Below are 25,197 nucleotides of genomic sequence, written 5' to 3'. Positions count from 1 at the left end.
GTGGTTCAGCAGTTTGATAGGCATGGATTTTCCTTTCTTCTGGTAAAATTTGATGCATCTCTTTTTCTATTTAAAGTATGCAACACCTCAACAAGTAAAACTATCCACATGATTTCTGTGGGGTTTTTTGAGCAAAACCTTCTCCTTCCTTATTTTCTTTAAGGTTGAAACATGTAAATTTTTTTTTATATTTTTGTCAGCAGAATTATTTACGTTTTTTTTGGCATCACCCCCATCTCTCTTACTGCCCCATTGTGATATAAATCAGATCATAACTATCAGTATCTTTATTGCATTTTTTATCCCTTTTTTGCCTAACCCAAACTTGTTTGGCAGAACTAATGATCTAGCAGGATTTTTATCACCTTTGAGGATCTCTTTAAAGGAAGTGTGTTCCATGCAGTCATCTCTACATAGACTTACCTTTGCATTGAAACTTTTAATATGGTAATGTGTTACTGAGGGTTACTGTCTTTGAACCTCTGAAGGAAGGTTTGATTTTTTGTGACTAAAGTGTGCGCAGCTACGTGGACTGTTTCCATGAAAGAACTTGAAGAGTTGCTACCTAGAGCTCTATATATTTCCATAGCCATACCACATGTATCTATGCTTATTTTGGGAAGGGAGTTCAGCTATGTATCTTTCTTTTTACTTAGTTGTTCATAGCACTGCAGTATGGAAATAAGAATTGCAAATACTGAGAAAGGGAAATTAATCTTTAGAAAGTAAAGTGTTTTATAAATGGTTTTACAGGATTTGTTGACCTTTCATTCATCCCCTGACCATCAAAACAGGATTCATCCATGAGACTGAAATGCTTTTAGGGCACTGGAGGAAAGGAATGTCTGTGTGTAGTAATTAATTACTAGCATTTTTGTTTCTGAATACTAGGGAGTAAAAGAAACAGTATCCTCAATTGACATTAAATAGAAACTGAATTGTAGAGCCAGCTGGCTCAGCTGTTGGCATATGACAGAGCAGTGGGAACTGAACCAGAGAACGTTTTATGAGGTTACTGTAACCCAGAATTCGTGTCAGTAATTTTAATGAGTGGGTGCCATTCATCTCTTAGTGAAGGGAGGAGGATATGAAGGGAGCTCTTAAGAATTTTCCATTATTATTTGTGAATTATATAAATAGTCAAAGAATAGAAAACTTACTCAGAAGACAGTTCTAGTTTCCTTATATAGATTAAAAGCGTAATGCAACACTAATGGAAAATACTAATGTTACTGGTTAAGTCTTTCTAACAGATTAACAATTTTCTTTTTCAGGTCGAAAATTGAAAAAGTTTAACAAAATTAAGGTTGTGAGAACGTTAGATGTTGCACTCCAGCAGCCAGCAACCCTTCAAGATGAAAGCCAGTCTTTAACCCAAAGGCTGTCCTTTTCTCCAAATCAAGAAATACAGTTTGTTCCCCCAATGATAAGTGTTTTACGAGGCATTGAGCCAGAAGTTGTCTATGCTGGTTATGACAATACAAAACCTGAAACACCAAGTTCCTTGCTGACCAGTCTAAACCATCTTTGTGAGAGGCAACTTCTTTGTGTAGTCAAGTGGTCTAAATTGCTACCAGGTAATGTCATATATGTAGTGAATCATAAATTAAGCAAATATATCATGGAATGAGCAGTCAAGGGAGAATATTATTGTCTGCATGCTAATTAATTCTTAACAAATTCCAAAATTATTAAGCTTCCGCTTCATCAGATAATATAACTATTCAAATAAATTTTGATAGGAGGACACATTTGAAGGAATCAATCTAAATATTTAGTCTTGCTTCAAGAAACTACAGAAGCCCAGTGAGTTCTTGCATGTAATAGTTATAGCAGCCTTTCTACCCCCATCCCTCCTAATCTATTATTTATTCATTTGGTATAAGAAGGGTTGTATTTCTGCATATTCTTTATTCATATTATTACTAAAATGAATTTTTGACAGCAACAAAATAAAATTGTAATAAATAGTACCAACTGGGACTAAGAAGCTCACGAATAGACTGGTAATTAGAACTAACTGAATTTATGAAGATCCAAGACTGGATTAAAAAAATGTATGTACATATGTGTGTATGTATGTACACCACTCTGTGGTCATAGGGGCTTGATCCTGGAATATATATAAAACAATATTTGAGCAGAAAGCCTAGAAAATACAGTTTTATGTGAGTTCAGTTTGGCACTTCACTGCTGCAGGAAAGGGTAGTCTCTATCACTGCTCTTCCTGTTGGCAGTTTGCACTTATCAGACATCTTGGATGAACCAATTCATCTCATTAAATGAGAATAAAAGAAACTGTCATTTTCTATGTTTTCATGAGCTGAACCAGTTCCCTGAGGGGTAGCATGAATGCCAGAGCTTGCCTGATGGAGGTAACAGGACCAGGTGATAAGGAGCAGGAGCACTGCTTTCAGTGGCAGGAAGCTGTTAGTTTGACTCAGATAATTCGTGGCAATCTTTAGAGTTATCAAACAGCAAAAATTATCAAAGGCAAGCACACAACTGAATATGCTTGTCTTTAGTTGAGTGCAATACGGACGTTTTTTTTATGACAACTGTATCTTCTGTTAAGAAACCTAAAGTTCAAGTTATCTGTGTGAAATAAGAGTTGGTTACAGTGATCATGTTACAAACTCATATTTTTACCAAAGCAAAATAATGTGCATTCCTATTCCCTGAAACAGCCATTTTTGCTAAAGTTAATTTTACTGAATCAGAACAAAAAGATAAGAGGTGAGATAGCCAGATATCACAGCAAAGTGAGATTACCCAAACATCTGAGAGCTACATCCCCAAAACCACTTATCTTTCTAGGTGTTCTCAATTGTATAGCTCGAATTTGTAACTTCAAAACTCAGCTGCTGTCTAAATGAGAATTACAAAGTATTTTAACTTTTAATTTCATTTCCAGGATTTCGGAATTTACATATTGATGATCAGATAACCCTCATCCAGTATTCCTGGATGAGTCTAATGGTTTTTGCAATGGGATGGAGATCATACAAACACGTCAGTGGTCAGATGTTATATTTTGCACCAGATCTGATTCTAAATGAGTAAGTAGACTCTGCTGTTGCATTATGTGAATAACATTTTAAACTTATATGTGCCAGTGGGAATGTGACTCCCTTGAGACCAAGATTTCATTCATTATTTGTTCCATTTCAAAATTAACAGCAGAGGAAAGTCCTCTGATCATATCAAAGCTCAGTAACTTTGGAAAGCATTTTGTGGGAACCCCAACTATTCTATTTGCATGTTCAAACAAAAGGTGTTCAAATAGTATTCTAATTATCTAAGGGAAAAATAATAATAATTAAAAAAAAAGAATAATGCTGTCAGAAAATTTACTGAATTCATCTGAATAAGATAGGAGTTAAATTTTTAATAAATGGAACTGACTGTGATTGTCTTTGGTTTTGTTTGGGTGGTTTTTGCAAATAATTTGCATATAGTCTAAATACTTAATTTTGACAGTTTCTGATAAAACTCTGATTTTTTAAAGTACATTTCATGTTAGAAAAGTACATTTCTTGTTAGAAAATTGTAAAAAAATTACAAAGAAGGAATTTCAATATCAAGGAAAAAATATGTGAGACTGCTCTTTTGTACTGGGGGGTGAGGGGATTGTTGGCTTAGATTTTCCTTCACTGTGCTATTTAATTTAGATAATCTTCATTTCAATCTGTGTCAGTTTTTCAGCTCTGCAAATTTATATTGTTAAACTTGTAATATTAGATACTTTGTTTATAGTACATGGGAAGCTGCCAGGAACAGTAAAACGTAATTTAATCTCTATATCTCCTTAATACATTTTTCTTATTTTTTTTTTTTTTAAAATCTTAAAGAACTGCTATGAAGCAAGATGAAAGAAGTCTTTTTGTAGGACATATTGTTTAAGGATTAAGAGGTGGATTTGCAGAAGATCTAGACACCTAATTTTAAAATCTATAGTGTGCAAGTTCCTACCAGTGAAGTTCTTTATAGAAAATATTCACTGGAGGAGGCCCTGTAGCTCCTGGCCTTTTGTCTTCCAGATGACTGTAAATCACTGTGAAGTTATTGAGTAATGAATTCTTTCCTCTCCCATTTGTATTAATTATGGTGTACAAATTTAAATACTTAGAAATTATGAGCTTGAGAGAAGTTCTGACTGTATGCTGTCCCAGCATAATCTGATATATGATAACATCCAGAAGAAACACAAAGTGAGATGGCTTGGGCAGTGGTTTCACATATTGAGGTATAACCCTGCATGTGGACCACTGCTGACACCTTGTGAAGAAGACTTTGAGTACTTTCTTCCAGAATAGGGTTGAGATTTATGAACTCCAATTATAATCCACTAGAGACAGTTTCTTAATGGCAGTTTAAGACCATCTACACTGAGAAGGAGGTGGATTGACACCTCGTGGTTATGAGAGATGAGATGACCCATCTCATCAGGGTCATATTAGAAACGTTATAAACAGAGGCATGTAAAGTAAGTGGCACACTAAATTGTATCTGCAGCTGTTTATTGGGAAATGAGTTAGCTTTTAGATAGTAAAATGTAAGCAACTTCATTGTCTACGATGATGTCTAAGATTGTACTTTCATAATCACTTTAAGCAAAGGTAACTACTGAATGCTGCCAAAAATGTTAACTGCCCTGGTCATGCATCCCCATGATTCCATTTAAGCTGTATCAAACACTATCTGGCTGCACTGTCAAACAGATAAGGAATTTATAAGCCTAAGAATTACCCCCCCAAAAAGCCATTCTTTAGCAGGTGGAGGTGATCCCTGACTTGACTCACCACATTGGAGTGCAGACACTAATGCCAGAATTGCAGGAGTGTGAGCTTAGAGGTAGAAACAGATAATAGAAATTCCTTCTACAGGGGCAATGCACACCTTAGTTGTTTCAAAATGGCCATGAAACCACAATCCAAAGATTGTTTCACAGCCAATCTGTTGTTTAGCAAACTGACTTGTTGTGCTTCTCGAGAAGGACTTGTTTGGTAGTATCAGTTTCACACCAAGAAAGCCAGGAGTGTTAGTTTGACAAAGATTTCTTAGTATTAGCATCATACAATGGTTTACTGTTACTTTTACTTTTCAGTCTCTGAAAATGTGAGTAAGAACAGCATTTAAGCATACCCTGAAAGCTTTGATCACTTACCCTGATCACTCTTCGTAGATTATAATTAGGAAGAGATGCTACCAGAAAGTAATAGGAAGGGAGATTTAAAGTAGATATAGAAGTAATGAGTCCACTCAGATTTAAAAGATTAAATTTCTATGTTTACATCATTTAAGAACTGGTACGAGATATCAGATGTTGAGCAACATTGAAATAATTTTCGTTCAAGATAACAGTAGCGCTCTGAATAACAAGAAAAAAGCTCATTGCATGGAGAAGTCTGTTTTCATTGTTGAGGGTACTATCTGCAGTCAGGTTGGAATGCTCATCTGAACTTCCTAGGGGATGGAGAAGCAAAATTTAATCTTGTTGTACACAATTCATCAGGATCACGATGTAACTTTGTAGAATCAGTTCTAATTACTGGATCATCAGGTTAATGTGCAATGACTTCAATCTAGATTATAAAGTTTGTAATGCTATTGTTGCAATTATTTCAATTGAAATTCCTAATAAATAAATGCAGTAATATATACTTGTATACCAAAATCACAGAGGGAAAAGTAGTATTGAAATGCTGCAAAAACACTTACCAATTTTATGTATTTCCTGCGTGATTTGTTCTATTTACTTCTCTGGGAGTTTAGATAGGACTGTATTAATGTATCTGTTTACTTAATATGTAACATTTTGAACTGTTTCTTTAATGGCATAAAATGCTACAAAATAATCTAACTGCTAGTGGAAGTACCATGTTAGAGTTGCTACAAAGTATTTTGATGCGGACATTTTTGCAAGAGCTAAGAACAAGTTTTCTATAAACTTTCAGGTTTATCTTTAGTTCTATGCTTTGGAATCTTTGCAGAGATGCAAAAATCTATCAACCTCTAAAATAAAATAGTACTTTATATTAATCATTAGAGTATTTTTAATTAATAAAACACTCTTGGTTTTGGTGGTTAGCATTCAACTTCTCCAAGTTGTTTTTTTCTGGACAGCAGTAACAGATTAAACATACAAAATAATACCACTTTCATTAGGTATAAAAATTCAGAAAATTGTTTATGTGTATAACCTCTTCTTTAATGTCTGTAATGTGATAATTAAACAAGGCATTCCCTTCAAACAGTTAGCACTGGAGCCATTCTTTTTCTTTATTTTCACGTTTTTTAATTTATTTTTTTGTTTACCTTTTCTGGGTGTAAGACAGAGGATGAAAGAATCATCGTTCTATTCCCTGTGTCTGTCGATGTGGCAACTCCCACAGGAATTTGTGAGACTTCAAGTTAGCCAAGAAGAGTTCCTATGTATGAAAGCACTGTTACTTCTCAACACAAGTAGGTTCTTTTATTTCTTTGTAACGAATCACTACTAAAAGAGTTTTGAACCACGTTGTTTAATTTCACAATCACTGAGCTGTCTGGCTTAACAAATGGAAACTCATTTAGGAGGAATGTTAGTATATCAAGGCTTAAAAATATTTTTTCTAGTGTTTATAAAGAACAAAGAATTTGTGATTCATTGTTGGGTTTATTCTGTATAAAGACTCTGGGGAAATATTGAATCCCTTTTGATATATAGCTATACTGCATTAACACATTTGCAAAACAAGTGTGTAGTGTTTCTGCCTGAAAACATCTCTTTAAGTGACTCCACATAGATAAAAAAACAAACCAAAACCAAACCAAAACAACCTTAGAAGTATTAGAAATATATTTAAAAATATTTAATAAATTATAAGGACTGAAGGCTTTATCTTGGCCAAGATCTTAAAGCATGTTTACTCAAAAAAATTAGGGAAGTGGACATGACGTACAATACTAACATTTATCCAACTTTTTATAGTTATAAATAGGTGAAGTTTAGCACAGATATTAACAAATGGAAATGTTTTTTTTTGCTTTGTTTCTCTGGAATAAAATCCGCTGTCACTTTTAATTGGACGTATTTTTTAAAGAATGCAGCACAAAGTTGCATTACACTTTACTTAGGAGGTGAGGTAGTTGGTAAAGTTATCTTCCAAAACCTTTTCTGATGTTCTAAAATGTGCATCTGCTGAGGTCATAATTGTTAGCTATGAATCCCCAGATAAAAAGTTTTAAATTTATACACCTGTTATTAGAAATGAAAATAAGCACTTTTGAGAAATATAATTGAAAGAATGTAGAAGTTTAGTTCTCAACACACTTATGGAGTCAAAGGAGAGATGTGAAAATCCTGCTTAGCCTGCTTGTTAGTTGTACAAAATAGAAGTAAAAGATAAGAAATTAAAAGTCATTCCATCTTAAGCTGTACTTGGCTGGTATTTGCATAAGCTTCATGCTTAAAAAATTTGGTATCAGAAAAGCATAAGATTAAAAAGATTAAATTTAGCTCATATGAACATAGAAATTATTAAAATAATAGCAAGACACCAGAGACTCTGCTAAAGCAATAAAAGTAATGTGGATAAAAATCCTTCTCTGATGTAGGTCCAGTTGCTTTGTTGAAATCTAAATGTATTCCTGTTTTAAATGTTTTCCACCTTGTTTTCATCAAAAATGAACTCCCTCATGAATCATCTGAACCTTAGAGGGATCTTTAAAATTTCAGTTAAATTTAGATAAATTTTTTGATATTCCAGCTATCCCTTTCTGTTCCAGAAAGTTCAGATGAAATTTAAAAAATCATTGCAGTGATCGATCCAATCCCTCTCATTTCTGAGTGCATCAGTTTATCAGAATTCATAAAGCTACCATTCTTTGTCAATTGCATTGCACTCAGAAGCTAATTTTTAAGATATGTTTATGCATATGCAAGAAAGTGTTTTGTTTTTTTTTTAAAGAAAGTATTTCTTCCTGTGCTGATGAGTTTTGTTTTTTTGTTCTCTCGTACACTTATTGTCTTATAGGAGAAAACAATTTGTCAGATCTTTGGGAAAAGGAACACAATCGTTGTTGCTGAGACATTTAGTAAACATTTGGTACTGTATAAATATAATTCCACAACAGTATTTCCCAAAAGCCATATAACCTCATTGTTGCTCTGAAATGTTTTTAAGACTACTTTTACTTTAGTCATGATATGCATCATAATTCTCTTTAAATGTGAAAGTATGGCCATTTCAAGCTTTTTTATAATAACAGTAAATCAAGGCTAATCTTTTAGTCTCTCAATGTGTCTTTTGTTCAATATATTATTTAGAAACAAGTCATTTGTATTAAAATAAGTAAATATAAGTCCTGATACATTTTTAATTCTGAATGGAGTCCCAGAACCTGTTTTAACATCATTTTTGATTTTACAGTTTTTTTCTTGGAATTTGCTGTGACTTAAACGTTTGCTTTATAATACACTTGTGACAATCTTAAAGCTGTCTTGAAAGCAGAATTAGTCTTTGCAAAAAGTGGACAAACATTTTTATTTTCTGCAACTGTTTCCATTTTACAGGTCCTTCTTTATTATGTGTATCATGCTGTGTTGTGCTAGTATCCCCTAACTACTAGATAGGACTCCATCTTGCAGAGGCCACATCCTTCTCAGAACTAATAATATGAACAGTTCAGAAAGACTATGATTTAAGAAACTAGAGCTATGCCAAAAGATAGAGATAAGTAAGTTCAGTTCTACAATAGCAAGTTCAGTTGTGCCTCTAACACTTTTCATACTTTTGATTTAAAGGAATTTCAGAATCTTGTTGCGTAAGATTTTGGCTTGATTCTTGCCACTGAATAAAAGCATCCTCATTCTTTGCATACATTCAGTGGGAGGGAACATTTGACCTGCCTGTGCTTAAGTTGTATTTGCCCATGTAAGACATTGTAATTCTTCACTCAGATAAATAGCTTAGTGGAACTTTTGGTGACTAAGTTGGAATGTGACTGTGTTTTTGCAGAATTCAAAGGAAACAGGCCATTCATTGCTGGAAGATACCTTTTAACTTAATTGACAAGGGAAATATAAAGACTTAATTGCTATTTTAGAGATGTAAGTCAAGGCTAGCACCCACCTAACCCAAAACTCCATCAGAGTGTCACAATATATGGAAAAGATTTCCTAGAGGTCTGTAAAACTGTTGATAAGACATACCCAGAATCATCCAGGCTTTGAAAATTAAGCTATTCTTTTTCTGTGACGTAACTTTTCCCCACTGTGAGTATTCCTGCCTGCTTTTCTCCTAAGCACACTGCATTCTCCACAAACCAGAAGGTGTCCCTTCCATTCAGACTCTTGATGTATATGTGACTGGCACACTTTCAGATACCTTCTTTATCTTTCTGGACTTGAGAGGTCATACCAAGTCAAACCAAAAGTCCACCTCATTTCATCTCCATCAGCTTCCAGGTAGTGGAAGTGTAAGTACCAGGTTAGATATGGTGTTATAAACAGACTTTCTGCGGAAAAAGTCAAAATTTCTACTTTCTATTTTTACTTTTGTTTGAATTATGTCTTAGTTAAGAGCCAGATCCTCTCTTCCATAGGCCAACTCAGTACTTAGGCACTTGTCTTTATAATAAACTTGCTATTTTCTGTCTATGTGTCTCCCTCCTTTTCCTCAAACATTCAGTTGTCTGAGGCGAGACTGAGTGAGAGGCTACCTAGGTAAATGGGATCATTTCCTCTCTTTGGCCTGCTTAACTCAGGTAGAATAGAGATACGAACTTCTCTCTTGTCATCCTTTCCAGGCTCAGGCAAGAGAATTTTAATATGCTTATCTGGAATGTCTCCTTTTCCCTTACATTTTTCTGAGGAACCAGGCATGACTTAGATGACTGATTTCAGAACAGCATTTCTGATTTCAGAATGGAGAGCAGTGTTGCTGTCAGTGCAGGGTTTGCTACCTAATCCTCTTTTCAGGGAATGAGTTTAGATTGACCCCTGTTCAGCTGTCTCCTTTTTAGGTGACTTCTCTCTCAAGAATTCCATTATGAGGTATCTAACAATGCAGTGCATTGTACAGAGAGTTAGTACACACATTTATTTGTATTTTAATTCCAGACAGTGACAAATCACCTGGAAGTTAGGTTTCACTATATTAAATAAGTCAATGTCCTTTTTTTTTTTTTTTTTTTTTTTTATATGAGATTCAAATGAAGTCTGCTGTGGCCTCATATCTGTTATGGTTGGATACCAGAATGAAGATGTACTAGGTACCTAGATATCTAGCAGGGAATTTATTTAACAGTGAGAGCTAGTATCCATGACACTCTTTTAGAGCCTGTGGAGACAAATAAGCATAAATAATTTCTTTCTAAGGATAATTTCAAACCAGTGAACATTCCTTATGCCCAAGACTTACCTGATTATTCCTGCTAATACTGTAGGTAGTTATGGTAACTAATAGATGAAGATACCTTTACTGTAAAATGCCTAAGTTTGGTGAGGTGAATCCTTTTCCTCATGGTTGTCAGAATACAAAACATTAAATATGATGTTGCAGTGTGAAATGTCATTAGCAAGAGAGAAAGGAAAAGAGAAGAAATTCAACATCTCTTTTGAAAAGTCTGTTTGAAACAAGACCATGTTTTGATGTGTGATTATAGGGAAGCAAGGATTTAGATTTGATTGCCAGATGGGAATAATTTTTTTTTATTTTCATTTCTACAAGTTTTTCATTTCTTAGTTGCCTTTGACAACACAAGTGGTAAGACTTGTGGATTACACTCTACCATGTCAAGGAGAATGTTATCATCAGTGATCAAATATGCTCTTATAGCTAGCAGTTCCTTTCTCAGTGTTATCTCCATGTCCTCATTTTGATCCTTACACCTGACCATTAAGAGAAGAGGAAGTTCAACCATTTTCTCCTCTTTGCTAATTTTTCTAAAAAGCTGTTTACATGTAAGACTCTGAAAGTACATCTGTTCTGTTAAGTGAAAGAGGTTCAAATGGGAGGCCTGAGCCCTGGATGCTTTATTGTCGACACTACTTGAGAGTTGTTTGTTCGTTGCTTGACTCCATTTTGAAGTACTCAAGCTAGATCTCTCTACCATAAATTTGCTGTGAAGAGAGCTGACCCTCAGCAGTGTAAACATGAATCAGTCCATAACATATTTCCTCAAAGATGGCAGTGGTTTTTTTGGCCATATTTTTTTTTTCAGCAAACACGTGTAGCTGAAGGTTAGGGTATTTCTAGATCTGTTAGCAAAATTAACGGATTATTGCTGGTATATCCATTTAACTAATTGTGTCACTCTTTCTGGAGTAACTTTTGAATGGGAAGAAGTGCCTGGCATATAGTAATGAATTGCACTGTACAGCATGAAATACTATAATTTTTTCCTGTACTTTAAATTTCTTTCATTGCCTTCAGAGTAAATTGTAACACAAGTCTTATTTTTGTTTAGTTCCTTTGGAAGGTCTAAGGAGTCAAAGCCAATTTGATGAGATGAGAACGAGTTACATTAGAGAACTGGTGAAGGCAATTGGTTTGCGCCAGAAAGGTGTTGTGGCCAACTCACAACGTTTCTATCAACTTACAAAACTGATGGATTCTATGCATGATGTAAGTTTATTTGTTAATGTGTTTTGCTTTTTGTGTAAGAAGGAACTAGTATTTCTTAAAAAATAATTTTACAGAAGGAAGTAGTTAACATTTATAAACAACAAAAGAAAACAACAAAACATTTTTCTTTTATCGTGTATATTTGTGTGAATAGATATATTCAGCATCACTATATATATTGTGCCTATATTTTATAGTATACAAGATATAAGTATTTGTGGGAAATGTATTTGAATGCTACCATTTTGTTTCATGCTGCCTGCCATACAGTTATGGGCTTTGGTAGGGGGTGGTGTGTATGTGTGTGTGAGCATGTGTATACGTGTTCAGGAAAATAATAATGCACAGGATAGGCAATTCAAGTTGCAAAGTCAGGCTACTAAGAATTAAAGAAAGACAACCAAGATTTTCTTTGAAACCTTAATTCAGCTATTTTATGTGTATATTCTGTGCCATTTTTCAGGATCTGTCTATGTCTGAGAACTGAGTAATCTTTAAGAATTCTGGTAGTGATATCAGAGATTCATAGGTGTTTTAAAAGATGCAGCTAAATTCTTTCCACATCTCTGAGAATCCAACATGTATCCTATTGTTTTTAAATTCATTAAAATTGAGGAGTGACATTTCATATAAACCTTTATCCATGTGAATATGGGTTTGGTTTGAAGGGGGACCTTAAAGATCATCTAATTCCAACCTTCGCTATATGAGGGGGGAAGTGGACCAGGTACACAGAGCCCCATCCAACCTGGTCTTGAACACTTCCAGGGATGAGGCATCCATAACTTCTCTGGGCAACCTGTTCCAGCCTCACCACCATTCCATTAAAGAATTTCTTCCTAATATCTAATCTAAACCTGACCTCTTTTAGATTGAAGCTGTTCCCCCTCATCCTATCACTACGTGCCTTTGCAAAAAGTTCCCTCCCAGATTTCTTGTAGCCCCTTCTCGTACTGAAAGGCCACAATAAGGTCTCCCCGGAGCCTTCTCTTCTCCAGGCTGAACAACCCCAACTCTCTCAGCCCATCTTCATGGGAGAGGTGCTCTAGCCCTCTGATCACCTTTGTGGCCATCCTCTGTACTTGTTTCAACAGGTCCACATTGTTCTTGTCTTGGGGGCCCCAGACCTGGACCCCACCCCAAAGATGGAGTCTCATGAGAACAGAGTAGGGGGGCAGAATCACTTCCCTTGACCTGCTGGCCACACTGCTTTTGATGTAGCCCAGGACATGGTCAGCTTTCTGGGCTGCAGTAGCACATCTGTGAATCATACGGAGCTTCTAATCAACCAGCACCCCCAAGTCCTTCTCCCCAGGGCTACTCTCAATTCTTTTTCCAGTCAGCCTGTATTTGTGCTTGGAGTTGCCACAGCCCAGGTGCAAGACCTCACACTTGGCCTTGTTGAACTTCATGAGGTTCACACAGACCCACCACAGCTTGTTGTCATTGGCAGACTTGCTGGGGATGCACTCAGTTCCACTGTCCATGTTAAACAGCACTGGTCCTGATACCAACCCCTAAGCACTTTTGAGTTCAGAGTTGATTATGAGGAACTCTCAAGGAGTACAGGGTGGATGGAATCTTTGCATCTTTGTATTCTTCAGCACTCAGCAAATTTATGCTTTGTTTTAATTCAATCTCTTATTTTCAAATATATAAAGTAAAAGAGCCAGGGAGGGAGGGAGAGAGGGAGGGAGGCTTGCTGCAAAATAGCAAAGTGATGTGTGGTCCGTAGAGTAACTTTGTTCAACCCGTGTTTCAACTCAGGCTGATAAACTGATGGGAGATAGAAGGAAAAGATAGATCATCCTGATCTATCTGAGGAGACTGCATGATGTTAAAGCTTAGGGTAGCAGAAATAGTATGTTATTTGACAACATAAAGGTCACTGGTCTGAAAGAAAAATTGGAGCCTCTCAGAGAGGATAGAAGGGATGAAATAGCAGTTTCTTTAAGAGACAAGGGCCTATGGAGTTTAATGTTTCTGGCATACTCAGATATGATCGTAATCAGAACCATGGAAAAGCTCACAGGTAAGTAGTAAATGCTGTGTCTCAGAGCAGTGTTTGAATGGCATGTAGTGAACAAAGCACTGAGTCATCTTGAGGGTGATGGAAGATTGAACAGTTGTTAAGTAATTGCCATTGTTCATCGCAAATTTCATGAGTCGGAATGATACTACTTTGTAATATTAGTGAGGCAGTTTTTATATGACATGACATTTAGCTATATTAATGATTTTTGCCATCAATAGGGAGTGACAAATACCCTCATTATTGATTCAAGAAATGACAGAGTAAGGTCTTTATAATGATGTCAGCTAATGAATGTATGAGCTAAGTTGTTGACAGCATGTTTATCTGGCTGCATTACTCTTAGCCTGATTGATCATGTTTGTATTTTATTAAATGCAGCTAGTGAAACAGCTCCATCTCTTCTGTTTGAACACATTTCTCCAGTCCCGTGCACTGAGTGTTGAATTCCCCGAGATGATGTCAGAGGTGATTGCTGCCCAGCTACCCAAGATTCTAGCAGGGATGGTGAAACCTCTTCTTTTTCACAAGAAGTGAAAAGTCTTCTCTTATCATAGAGGTGATTTCTGGGTCATTTTTTGTTTGTTTATTTTGGTCAAGATTTTGCAACATCAGGACGTCAGTATATTTGTCATACTTACCTTGCCTCCTGCTGTATACTTGTAACATACACAAGCCATTTAAGCTTGTTGTATATATTGTGGGTTTCTGATTCCTTAACTGCAAAAATCACAACAGTCATAAGAAATGTTTGGTAAACTTGGCTAGTCTGCTTTTTAGATATGCATATGGATGACAGTGAATAGACTTTCCGGATTTCTAACAACAGTTATACATTTTTCTTACATGTTGCACGCTCTTGAATTTCTGATATGACATGGTGCAAACTTTTTACTTTAGTACATTGTGTGCTTGGGTACCTGTGGGTATGTGCATAACACAATATTTTTTAGGAATTAAAATAAATATTGCCCACATTTTCTCATGGATATTTAACTTTTTATTAACTAATTAGCCTCACAGAAACAGCCTTTCAAAGTCAGCCATCCAGGATTAAGCACACATTACTGCAGTACCTTCATGAGTAACTGAAGCTCTAGGCATACACTATAACACTATATATTCATATTCTTGTCTATGCTCATGATGCATTGAAATTCTGAGTCCAGCATACTGTTTTCTACAGCGTTCAGTGCAGCTCTCCTTCAAAAATCAGAAATCTTAGGAAAATTTCAGTGTATATTACACCAGAAGTAATGTGTATGCAAACCCACTAAGCTTTGGTTTGTGTTATTTTCCTCAGAAGTCCAGCACTTATTAAAGCTAAATCACTTAGCTGTAATCATAAATTCATCAGCTATAACATTCTGTATTTCAGAAGCTTTAAATCGAGATGTTTTCACTGACTACAGCTCTTAATAATCTTAATGTTTTGAACTCCAGTGCTGAATACTCAGAAGGCCATTAGCATCAAATTAGAATGAGACTAAATGCAAAAAGAAATGGAAAAGATGACTGCAAATATTTTGATACAACCAGACTCATTTCAGTACTATTTAGTGGAGCTATGTATTTTATATTTTAAATGCATGCCATTATAATTGGGGTAACTGTAAAAGAGGAGTTGAACTAAATTAGCTTTATACATTCAAGAGGAATGATGTTCTACCATGGAAATGAATATTTTACTGAAAAATTACAACGTGGTGGTGTTTGTTCCCTTGATATGGATATGAAGCAACTCATGCATTTAAGGCACGTAAATTGTAAATTGTAGCCATATTCGAACAACAGAGAAACAGATAAAGCTTAAGAAGAATTTATGAGTCTATTAAAATATGAAAAATTATGCCAGTCACTGGAAATGATACTTAAATGTAGGAAATGGTGAGTTTTGGATACTTGCTGGTTGTAGGCTTTTGCTTACCCATTACATGTTGGATGCATCAATTGTGTGAGCATGTACTGTTGGTGGTGTGTAGCTTGATCTGTACAGACATACCCTTGTCACATGAACAGAGGCCCATGGGACATAAATTCAGTATCCCTGGTTAAACCAGGGTGCCCCTCATTAGAAGTATATGATGTTACTTGTTCATAAAAATTACCTCTTGATTCTTGAAAAAAATGTTGACAATTGACAACTAAAGGTATATCTAAAGGTATCCTAACTGGTCATAATTTCCAAAAGCCAATGAAGAAGAAGCTACATTACAACTGGGGATAAAACATTTTATATATTTCCCACATAGTAGTACAAAACCCACTAGAGTTGATGTAAAGATGTGGCCCTCAATAAGTGGTATAGGCAGACTTTTGTGTTATTTGACTGGGTTTATCATTTCTGACTGCCTAGACAAGCAATTTCTTTCATATTCAGTACAGTCTGACTTTTAACTGTGATCCTTAAAGCAATTATGTTTTAATAAATGCCACAAAATTCTTTGTTTCTAAATACTGAAGTTTTGTTTTATTTATTTTAATTTGTGTTTGCATTCAGTAATTGTGGATCTCTGTAAAAAAATCCATTTCAACCATTCCAATTTTGTGTAACAACATTTCCATGCATTCTTTTGGAATTCAAGCATTGCTACATGATTTACCATTGAATAAACAGACTGTCTACGTTACTGTTTAGATTAAACTGTTAACAGAAACTTCCCACACTAAAAATTACTCTTCAACACCCTAATTCTGAAATCAGAAGGTAGAACAGGCAGTATGTTTCCCTTAGGAATGCACAAATCAGCCTACGCCTGCCTTTTACTTAATCCCTAACTGACTGACATGTCACCGTGTCCCATAAATATGGCAGACTAGTCTGAAATACACTATACTTGTCTCAAAGGCATAGTGAAAAAGGAAGAAAATATATCTTTTGGGAATAGATAACAAAGATTAAAAACATTTTAAAATTATATTTCTCAAAGGTCTCTAACTCATGGAAAAAATTCCCAGAATTTCATAGTCATGCTAAATGCACTATACAAGATAGAATGAGTTTGGCTAATTGTGGCTGCTATATTAATTTGAAAGTCCTGTGTTCATTATGCGATTATCTGAAGTTCAAAAAAAACCTTTTAATTTGAGAACTTCCAGATTTGACCCCAGTTTATAAAATTGCCTTTAGTCTCCATTTTGATATTGTGATTTGCTCTGGGTTACACAGACACCATGAGCAGTGAAAAACGACTTGGGGCTGCTAGTTGACATGAACATGAACATGAACTAGCAGTGTGCCCAGGTGGAAAGAAGGCCAATGGCATCCTGGCCTGTACCAGCAATAGTGTGGCCAGCAGGACCAGGGCAGTGATTGTCCCCCTGTACTCGGCAGTGGTGAGGACACACCTCAAATCCTGTGTTCAGTTTTGGGTCCCTCACTTCAAGAAAGACATTGAGGTGCTGGAGTGTGTCCAGGGAAGGGCAATGGAGCCAGTGAAGGGGCTGGAGCACAGGTCTTAAAAGGAGCACCTGAGGGAGCTGGGGCTGTTTAGACTGGAGTAAAAGGAGGCTGACAGGAGACTTCATTGCTTTCTACAATACCTGGAAGGGAATTATAGGAAGATGGGGGTCAGCCTCTTCTCCCAGGCAACTAGTGACAGGATGAGAGGAAATGTCATCAGGCTGCACCAGGGGAGAATCAAGTTGGACATCAGAGAGAATTTCTTCACTAAAAGTGTGGTTAAGCATTGGAATGGGCTGCCCAGGGAAGTGGTGGAGTCACTGTCCCTGGAAGTGTTCCAAGAAATGACTGGACATGGCACTTGGTGGTGTGGTTTAGTTGACAAGGTGGAGAGCAGTCAAAGCTTGAACTCAATGAACTTGGAGGTCTTTTCCAACCTTAATGATTCTGATTCTATGATTCTACGAACACAGATTGAAACATCAGATTGCTTTCTTCCCTATAGAAATCTTGTGTACTGTGACTTTTCAACACTGCAACAATGTTCAGAGAGCAATTATCTCATTGTTTTACCAAGTATGAGGCTTAATAGTTGTCTGTGTTTCTCTGCATTAATATTTGTTTAAAGATCAAAGCATTTTTTGACCTGAGCTTTATTAAGAGGCGTAAATAAAACATCTTGTAGTGCTTCTCAATATATTGAACAAGGCAAAACCGCTGGATCTTCTTATGCCGCATTTTGCACAATTGAAATAAGAGGTTTCAGCAGATGGAATTTTTTGTTTTCTGACATTTATGATGTGCCTAATTATATTTTAAAGGTATGAAACCTGTAGTTCTAATTAGAATGCTTGCCAGCCATCTTCTACAGGTTTTTGCCCAAGCTATCACTAAAAGTTCTCCATACACTAAATATGTAAGCAGTGCCTGACACTAAACTTCAGGTCTGTACAGTTGAGGTACTTTTGACCCAAGCCCTTCAGCATTGCCTTCTGCTGATACTTCAGTGAAGCAAAACAACCAAGTCATCAGTTTTCTTTGAGCTCTGCTGTTGTGATTCTGCTCTGTAGAGGCATCACATTTATAGTTTTTAAGTACAGTTTAGGAGATTGAAGTGCCTCGCCATGGCAGCCCACCTATGTTTGGAGAGCTGTGACAATGCAGTGCAGAGAAGAGGAGACCTCCAGCCCCAGCAAGCTGCCCTCTTTGTCTAGAAGCTGCTTCGCAGTTGTGCTTGCTGTGGTACAAGAAACACAAAAGATCAAACACTTGGCTCATGTTTTCAACAATCTCAGCTGAACATACAGTTTTGACCAGCCTTTAGGGAAGGGGGGATGTGGGTTCCTTAATAGCTAGTCTATGACAGAGGGAAATGTCATCTGAGAAACTTTCAGTAAATTTCATGGGGTTTTGGAATGGCCTGGTTACATGTATGCATAATAAACAGAAGCTTAGGTATTTTTGAACTGCAGCTGTTTCTTCAGCTGCACTACAGTTATGATTCTTGTGCTCTATCTACAATAGAGAAAATGGGACTTAAATTTGTATTTTCTGATCAGTCAATGCCTTATTAGTACCTTAGCTGGTGTCTTTTCTTTCTTTTCAAGGACAATTATGTGTCTATTTCAATTGTAATTTTTGGGAAGATAAACTGCTTTCCTGTGTTCTTGTCTACATCCAAATATTTATCTCAGTTTTCAGTAATCTATCAGTAGCATGAAAAGTAGGGATCCTGCAGCGATCTTTCCTTCCCATACTCTCCTACCTGCACAAACTTAAGGTTACTTTAGCTGCAGAGCAGGAGGGGATGGGGCTGATTCTACCCATGCAGCACTGCAGCTCCAAGATCACGTTTTTTCCCTTACATGCTGTTTGTGGCACGCTGACCTTTCTTTCCTTCCAAGAAATCAGCTTACAGCCACAGAGCTAATATACAAAGCCCTCCCATCTTTCCATGGCTCATAAGCCTGTGTGCATACTGCCAGGCTAGATTGTCAGCATTGCTGGATTTATTGGCTTGTACTGCTTTGTGTCATGGTGACCTGGCTTGAACAGAAGGTTTGTTTTTAGTTCAGTTCTCTTTTTCCCCTTGGAAAATGAAAAGGGAAAAAGGAATATTTTAGGTATTTTTTTGCTGTAAAATTTATGGGGTTTTTTTCCAATGAATGTTATTAATTTATTGGGTTGACATTATTTGCATGGAGAATAGTACTGTAGCTTCTCAGATGCTTGGACAGAAACATGAAGTAAAAGGTGACTGCATAGATATTAATAACTAAGTTAAAATTTAGCTGCCTGTTTGCCTTAAAGAAAAAATAAATAATCCTCAGAAAATAGTCCTTCAGTGCTGTTGGAACTAATTCAGCAGCTGCATAACTTTAAGTACATGAGCAGTGCCGCACCCTTGATGTATTTTTTTGCTCACATTTAGGAATTTTTTTCCTGAGTTGAGCCCACAGTGCTCTGTATGAGGTATTTAAAGCAAATAAAGTATATAAAAAAGTAGTGAGCTTACATTTAATTCTAGAATATCCTTCAAAACTCGCAACATTTCTGTTTCTTGCCAGTGTGGGGTGGGCTCATTATAAAAATACCATCATGAGTCTTTTAGCCGTAGATAATTTTTTTTCTGACCATGAAAATTAAGTTACCTTTTCACCTCTGCAGGTACAATAGTTCCACCAATTAAGCATTCAGGCATATCAGTGAGGAAGTTCTCACAGTGTCATTTAAATAGTCTCACTCTATTGCATTTTCCCACACTCAATTTAAATACCCACCCAGCCAGTTCATTACTAAAATCTCTTTTTGCTGTGTTGAGGGAAAAAAGAAATACATCATTGTCAGGAATTCAGAATACTGCATCAGTGAGCTTCACAGCTGCGTACTTTCAAAGAGGAGGCTAGATTGGATGAAAAACAGCTAGTGAGCACAAAAAGCGTCTTTGACATCAAATCAGAAATAGCTGGGCAGACTAGTAGAGATGCTTTTGTGTTTTACAGGTGAGATTTATATGAATATCACCATAAGTTGCTCATTCCATCTTGGATGTACAATTTTCACATGTGCCTATTTTTCTAGATACTAATAGAGCAATGCTTTTACACTTCATACCCTGTATTGTTGGTTTATGTCCAGCCTGAGACTCTAACCTGTGATGTCTCCAGTTGAGAATAATGTTCTCATCATGGCACTGCTCAAAGAAACTGATTTATTCTGGCAAGACTGTTTTGAGCATGAATATGGAAGCACATTGAGCAATATGGATCATGAATAAGGAAAGCACCAAACCAACATATGCATGACAGTACGCATCCAGAAAGGTGTGTAAGTGGCCTTAGAGTACTTGAAAAAGAAACACCCAGCGACCTGCAACCACTATGCAGTTTTAAAAGTAAATTTTTTTTCAAAGGAATATACAGCTACATTATTTAGTGCATGAATAAGACTCATTTTATACTAAAATTAGAAGGATCTCTAATTAATTTCCAAAAGAAAGGAAGCTCCAAGGAGTTACATAATATTTGAAAACCATAAATCTGTGTATTTTATAAGTTCCTCCAAATGGACGCATCCATTCAAAAGGCATTTAACTACAATTATTGCCAACTTATAGGAAAGGAAAAACCAACTCTATGAATAACAGCGTTTCATGCACTATTTTTTCTGACAATATATGTCCTTTGTATGAATGCATTTTTAAACGTAGCATCATAATTCACTTTATGCATCATCATAATACAAAAGCAGTTTGAGTGGAATGAGTTTTCACGTGCACCTCAGAGTCAGTAAGGGTCACAGCCTTGGTGTTCAAGGAAGGAATTGAAACATTGGGCTAGCAGGTGGCAGACTGTTACATGTAGGAATCTTCCTTTTGTTAGAAATATTTGGAGTTGTTGTGTCTGAAATAGGGACAAAGATGTCTGTAGTGCAATTAATAGGTCACTGATACGTAAAATGTGGATTTTGCTGGTCCACATAAGCATATTCTATTATAGACAAAGTACAAGACACTTGACAAAAATTATACAATGTTAAATAGAAAAAAATGTGACATAATACCATCAGGACAGACTCCCAGCCTGACTGTGGGCCATTAACACACAATGGATGAGAATATTGTCTTTTGGGACTGTCATCACTGCACATCAAGCGTTGGTCACCTGACGATGACAAGGCTTTTCGCTTAAAAATTCAGAAGTTTTGTAATCCAAAGCAGAGCTTACAATAGAGTCATGCTGTGAGTTGGCCAGTTCACTTCTTAACAATAATTTCACAGGATCACGCACCCAATTGCTATTAGATGTGGTTCATAGTGATGGCTACAGCCAGCTTAGATTTTACTGGGAGACAGAAACTGCTCCCCTTTCTCAAGCTTCAAAATACAGCTTCATGTGTCTGTTTGGCTGCCCACAACCAAAAGGTTGCACAAATGATTAAAACACAACATTTAAAAAAAAATAAAAATCCAAACATCTGAAATTCTGAAAAAATTACTTCACGAAGATTTTCATTTAAAGTATCCTTAAAGCCTTCCCTGAAGACAGCTATTAATGTTAAGAAAAACTACATGATAGAGAAAAGCACAACCTAAGGTTGGGCACTCTAGTATGCATGACATGTTACAGTTTCTGAATTTCACACAACCTCTAAATCCCAGTTCCCATATTTGTAAAACATTTATTCTCCCCTCCTTCCCATGCCTTCAACACACTTTCTTTCCCAATGAGTTACTGGGATATGTAATGCATTAACACTTTGCAGAGACTTTGTAATCCTAAATGGAAAAAATATGTAGAAAGCCAAATAATCCTTAAGTTTGAGATATGTTTGGACTGATGCTCATATTTCTCTGTATTTAACATTCAGGATCATGATGGATATAATTTACAATTTGCTGCCATTGTTTTTATTTTTGGAAAAAAAAGGGGCTTGTATAAGATTTCTGTATTTTCCTCTTGTGAAGAGAAGCTTTCATCTATATATTTGTACACCTGAAATAATAGCTTTCAAGTATTTTTGTAAAAGTGTTGTCTAGCTAGGTTGTGTCATGTCCAATAAACTGGGGATATGCTTACTTTGTCGTAGTATGAGAAGTGTTTAACTCTTCAGTTACCAGTAGATGCAAAAAAATCCACTAGATTGACTAGGAAGTAAAGCTACAGAATGGCTCTGTGCCGTAAATGGACATGGATCTGCAGTCACCAGTACCAGGCTGATGGAGCCACTTTGTGCTTGCTGTCCTACAGAGCAGCTGCCAGGAGGCTGATTTCAGTGGGGTTACTTGGGCAGCTCCAGGTTAGAGACAACACACATTGATCATTATTTATTGATTTAAACCCATATGACTGAGGAAGGGGGCAGAATTATTTTCCATTTTGTTTTCAATTCAAACCTTCTACAAGACTCAAAGAACAGGAGATGATAACATTTTATTTATTTATTTATACTTACATGGAAGGTAGTGACTTTAATGAAAACTGCAACTGTCAAAACTGCCAGTGTATAGAAACACAAAGAGAAGTTACAATGCAGTCCTGATCTTCTGGCATAAATATGTACAAAGGAAAAGTTTTATTAAAATGTCTGCTATGCCATGGGGGGCAGTAGGTGCAGGAACAGCAGCACTAGCAACAGGTGCTGACATGGGAGCAGAGGCTGTGGCACTGTGAGAGCAGAGGTGGTGGCATAATGCTGCTGGTCCAGATCAGAGAAAATATACCTGAGTAGAGACACAACTAGCACAGCAACCAACACATTAAGTATTAATTTATTTATATGTATTTAATAGCCATGTTTTCAGAGTAAATTGTCCCTAGACTTTACAGAGGCAGTGCCTGAGCTCATGACCATGTCTACACCAAGAACTGAAGCTGTCCCCTACCAAAATTGGTCACTGCCAGATCTGCCTCCCAGGGTGCAAGATGCAGTGCTCTTCAGGATATCATCCGTCCCTCCATCCACCCTGCCATCTTCAGTTATGGGGCAGAAAGCACTTTCCTTGTTGCTGGTCATTGACTTGGCCTGGTGCAACCTTTCCTTTGCTGCACCACCAGGGCACATCACCTCTGGCTTTTGAGGAACTGCAAAGCTCAGGTGATCCTTTCCCCATCCTTAACATGTCCCACTTCCTACCACGCTGCCCTCTAATGTGGCGTGCAATAGGCAAGGAGTGGTACTTGCACCCTTGTGAGGGGCAGAATAGCTGAGAAATGTAATATGTCCTCCATCAACTGGAATGACCACTCCTCTCCCTTCTTATTCTGAGGAAGCACTGGCAACTCAGGTCTGGTCTGCTGGTTTGGATGTAGCCCCTTTCTAAGGATGTGCTGGAATGTTAGTGTGCCCTCAGAGAAGCACTAGTCATGCCAACAATGTCAATACTTGTGGACATTATTTCCATATAATGCGGAACATCTTGAAAGTGATGTTTCATTTTCATTTCTGAATATCTTTGTTCTTGTGAATTGATCTGTTGGATATTATCAGAACTCCATGTGTACATCACAAACAGTTTGACAAGGCTGGGATTTACCACACAAGTGATTTTTTTTTTCTAAATTAATTTAGTTTTAAACATTCTGTGAAATATAAAACACCAGGGGAAGACATTTAGTCAGTACAAAAATACATAAGTTACTTTCAAGTGGAAGTTCTATTAGGAGCTGTCACATGGAAGAAAATAATAAGAAAGTCTTTGAGATATTTTGAGACACTTGAACTACAAGGTGTCAAAGTTTAAGACTGTGGTCCTACTTAAATATGCATTCAGTTGAGCACACCTGCATTGATAGATTTATTTAGTCCTGAATTATTTATTTACACAATGATGTCCCCCTGGATTGAGTGGAATGATGTCATATGTATATGCTCCGTCCCAATTCAGTCTCAATGCATATCTCTTTTGCTCAAAGAGTTTTATTTTTTTTTCTTTTTAACAGACATGGTAATGGAAGGGTATAAGGAACGAAATAAGGTTACTCATTATTTGACATATAGTGTTAAACCCTTTGAAGTAGAAATTTTTGCTTTGACCTTTAGTGAAGAACAGCCCGCCTAAATGAGACAGGTGTTTTTATTGTGACATCTCAGACTTCATAATGACACAGCTGCTGTCGAGCCTGACTCATCTCTGCACAGCACAGGTGAGCTTCAACTTAAACATACTAATGAGTTCATGCAATAATCATTGTCTGCTCACAGCGAAGACAGTGCTGCTGTTTTGTGATTATCTAAGTGAGAGAAAGAAGTGGTGTCAGAGATCCTGCTGTGCAGGAATTCAGATGAAACCATCATTTCCTTTCGTATGTGTTACCAATAAAGATGCTGCAGCACTGGAGAAGGCATCAAATTGAGCCAAGGGTGAGGTGATGCTATGAGAAGGTCCACTGTCCTAAATCACCCCCTGTGCTGCATTGGGTTTGGTGTTACCACTGTTTTACTCAAATGTTCCTGCAGGGAAGGCTGGCCCAAACAAGTGTCTTGGAAACCGAAAAGTGAAGAGATGTGTTTGTTCCTGCTGCCTTCAGGAGAGGAGATGTTTGTGAGAGATGCACACAAATAACACCGTGATAAACACTCTTTCTTGATTTTCCCTCTGGATAAAAACTATACAGAAAAGCTAATTGTGTTAGCTAAAAAGCCACAATATTCACCTGAGTTTCTCATGCTAATACGTTTACAGACATCTGGACATTTGGCTTCCCAGTTCATTTAGTCAGGAAATATTTCAAGGGATCATTTAAACGAAGAGGAAAAAAATTATTAAGGAAAAGCTTTGTCAGTGGCAAAACCTGAACCTCTTCGTACAACTTGGTTCTGTGTCGCTCTGAAGGTAAAATTAATTGTGCTGGTTTGTTTTGCATTATCTGAACTTCAGAAGGATGGGGAGGGCAGAGAGGAGGACCCATCTGGAAATTAAGTAGTGTTACAAATCACAAGTGGTTGCTGGCTGAAACACTCCTATGACATTCACTGCAGGTTTCTCAACGAAGGTTTGGAGAGCAGGACATTGTGCAGAATAACTATTTTTCCCATCCAAGGCAGGCAATTTGTCATAATTACAGAAAAGAAACAGCACTTTACAGGACAAACATAAACATTGCTCAACCAACAGCAACAGCACGAAATAACAAACTTTAAATGATCAT

At 36.7% G+C, this 25,197-nt stretch overlaps 1 protein-coding gene and 1 long non-coding RNA gene across 2 annotated transcripts in view; both read left to right on the top strand.

Annotated features, from left to right (window-relative positions):
• Positions 1–22,124, top strand: part of PGR (progesterone receptor) — a 44,027-nt gene extending 21,903 nt beyond the window's left edge. The window contains exons 5-9 of the mRNA XM_064645139.1: positions 1,275–1,577; positions 2,915–3,059; positions 6,335–6,465; positions 11,455–11,612; positions 14,026–22,124. Of these exons, the coding sequence (XP_064501209.1) occupies positions 1,275–1,577; positions 2,915–3,059; positions 6,335–6,465; positions 11,455–11,612; positions 14,026–14,181 (893 nt within the window). The 3' untranslated portion in view covers positions 14,182–22,124. The remainder of the gene's footprint in view (positions 1–1,274; positions 1,578–2,914; positions 3,060–6,334; positions 6,466–11,454; positions 11,613–14,025) is intronic.
• A 1,727-nt stretch (positions 22,125–23,851) lies between these two features.
• On the top strand, positions 23,852–24,672 carry LOC135409511 (uncharacterized). Its single transcript, XR_010428240.1, has 2 exons — positions 23,852–24,409; positions 24,506–24,672. It is a non-coding gene; the product is annotated as an uncharacterized LOC135409511 (long non-coding RNA).
• Positions 24,673–25,197: the final 525 nt, after the last annotated feature.

Source organism: Pseudopipra pipra, chromosome 2, assembly GCF_036250125.1.
Source record: "Pseudopipra pipra isolate bDixPip1 chromosome 2, bDixPip1.hap1, whole genome shotgun sequence".
NCBI lineage: Eukaryota > Metazoa > Chordata > Aves > Passeriformes > Pipridae > Pseudopipra > Pseudopipra pipra.
This window is presented reverse-complemented; position numbering and strand designations above follow the sequence as displayed.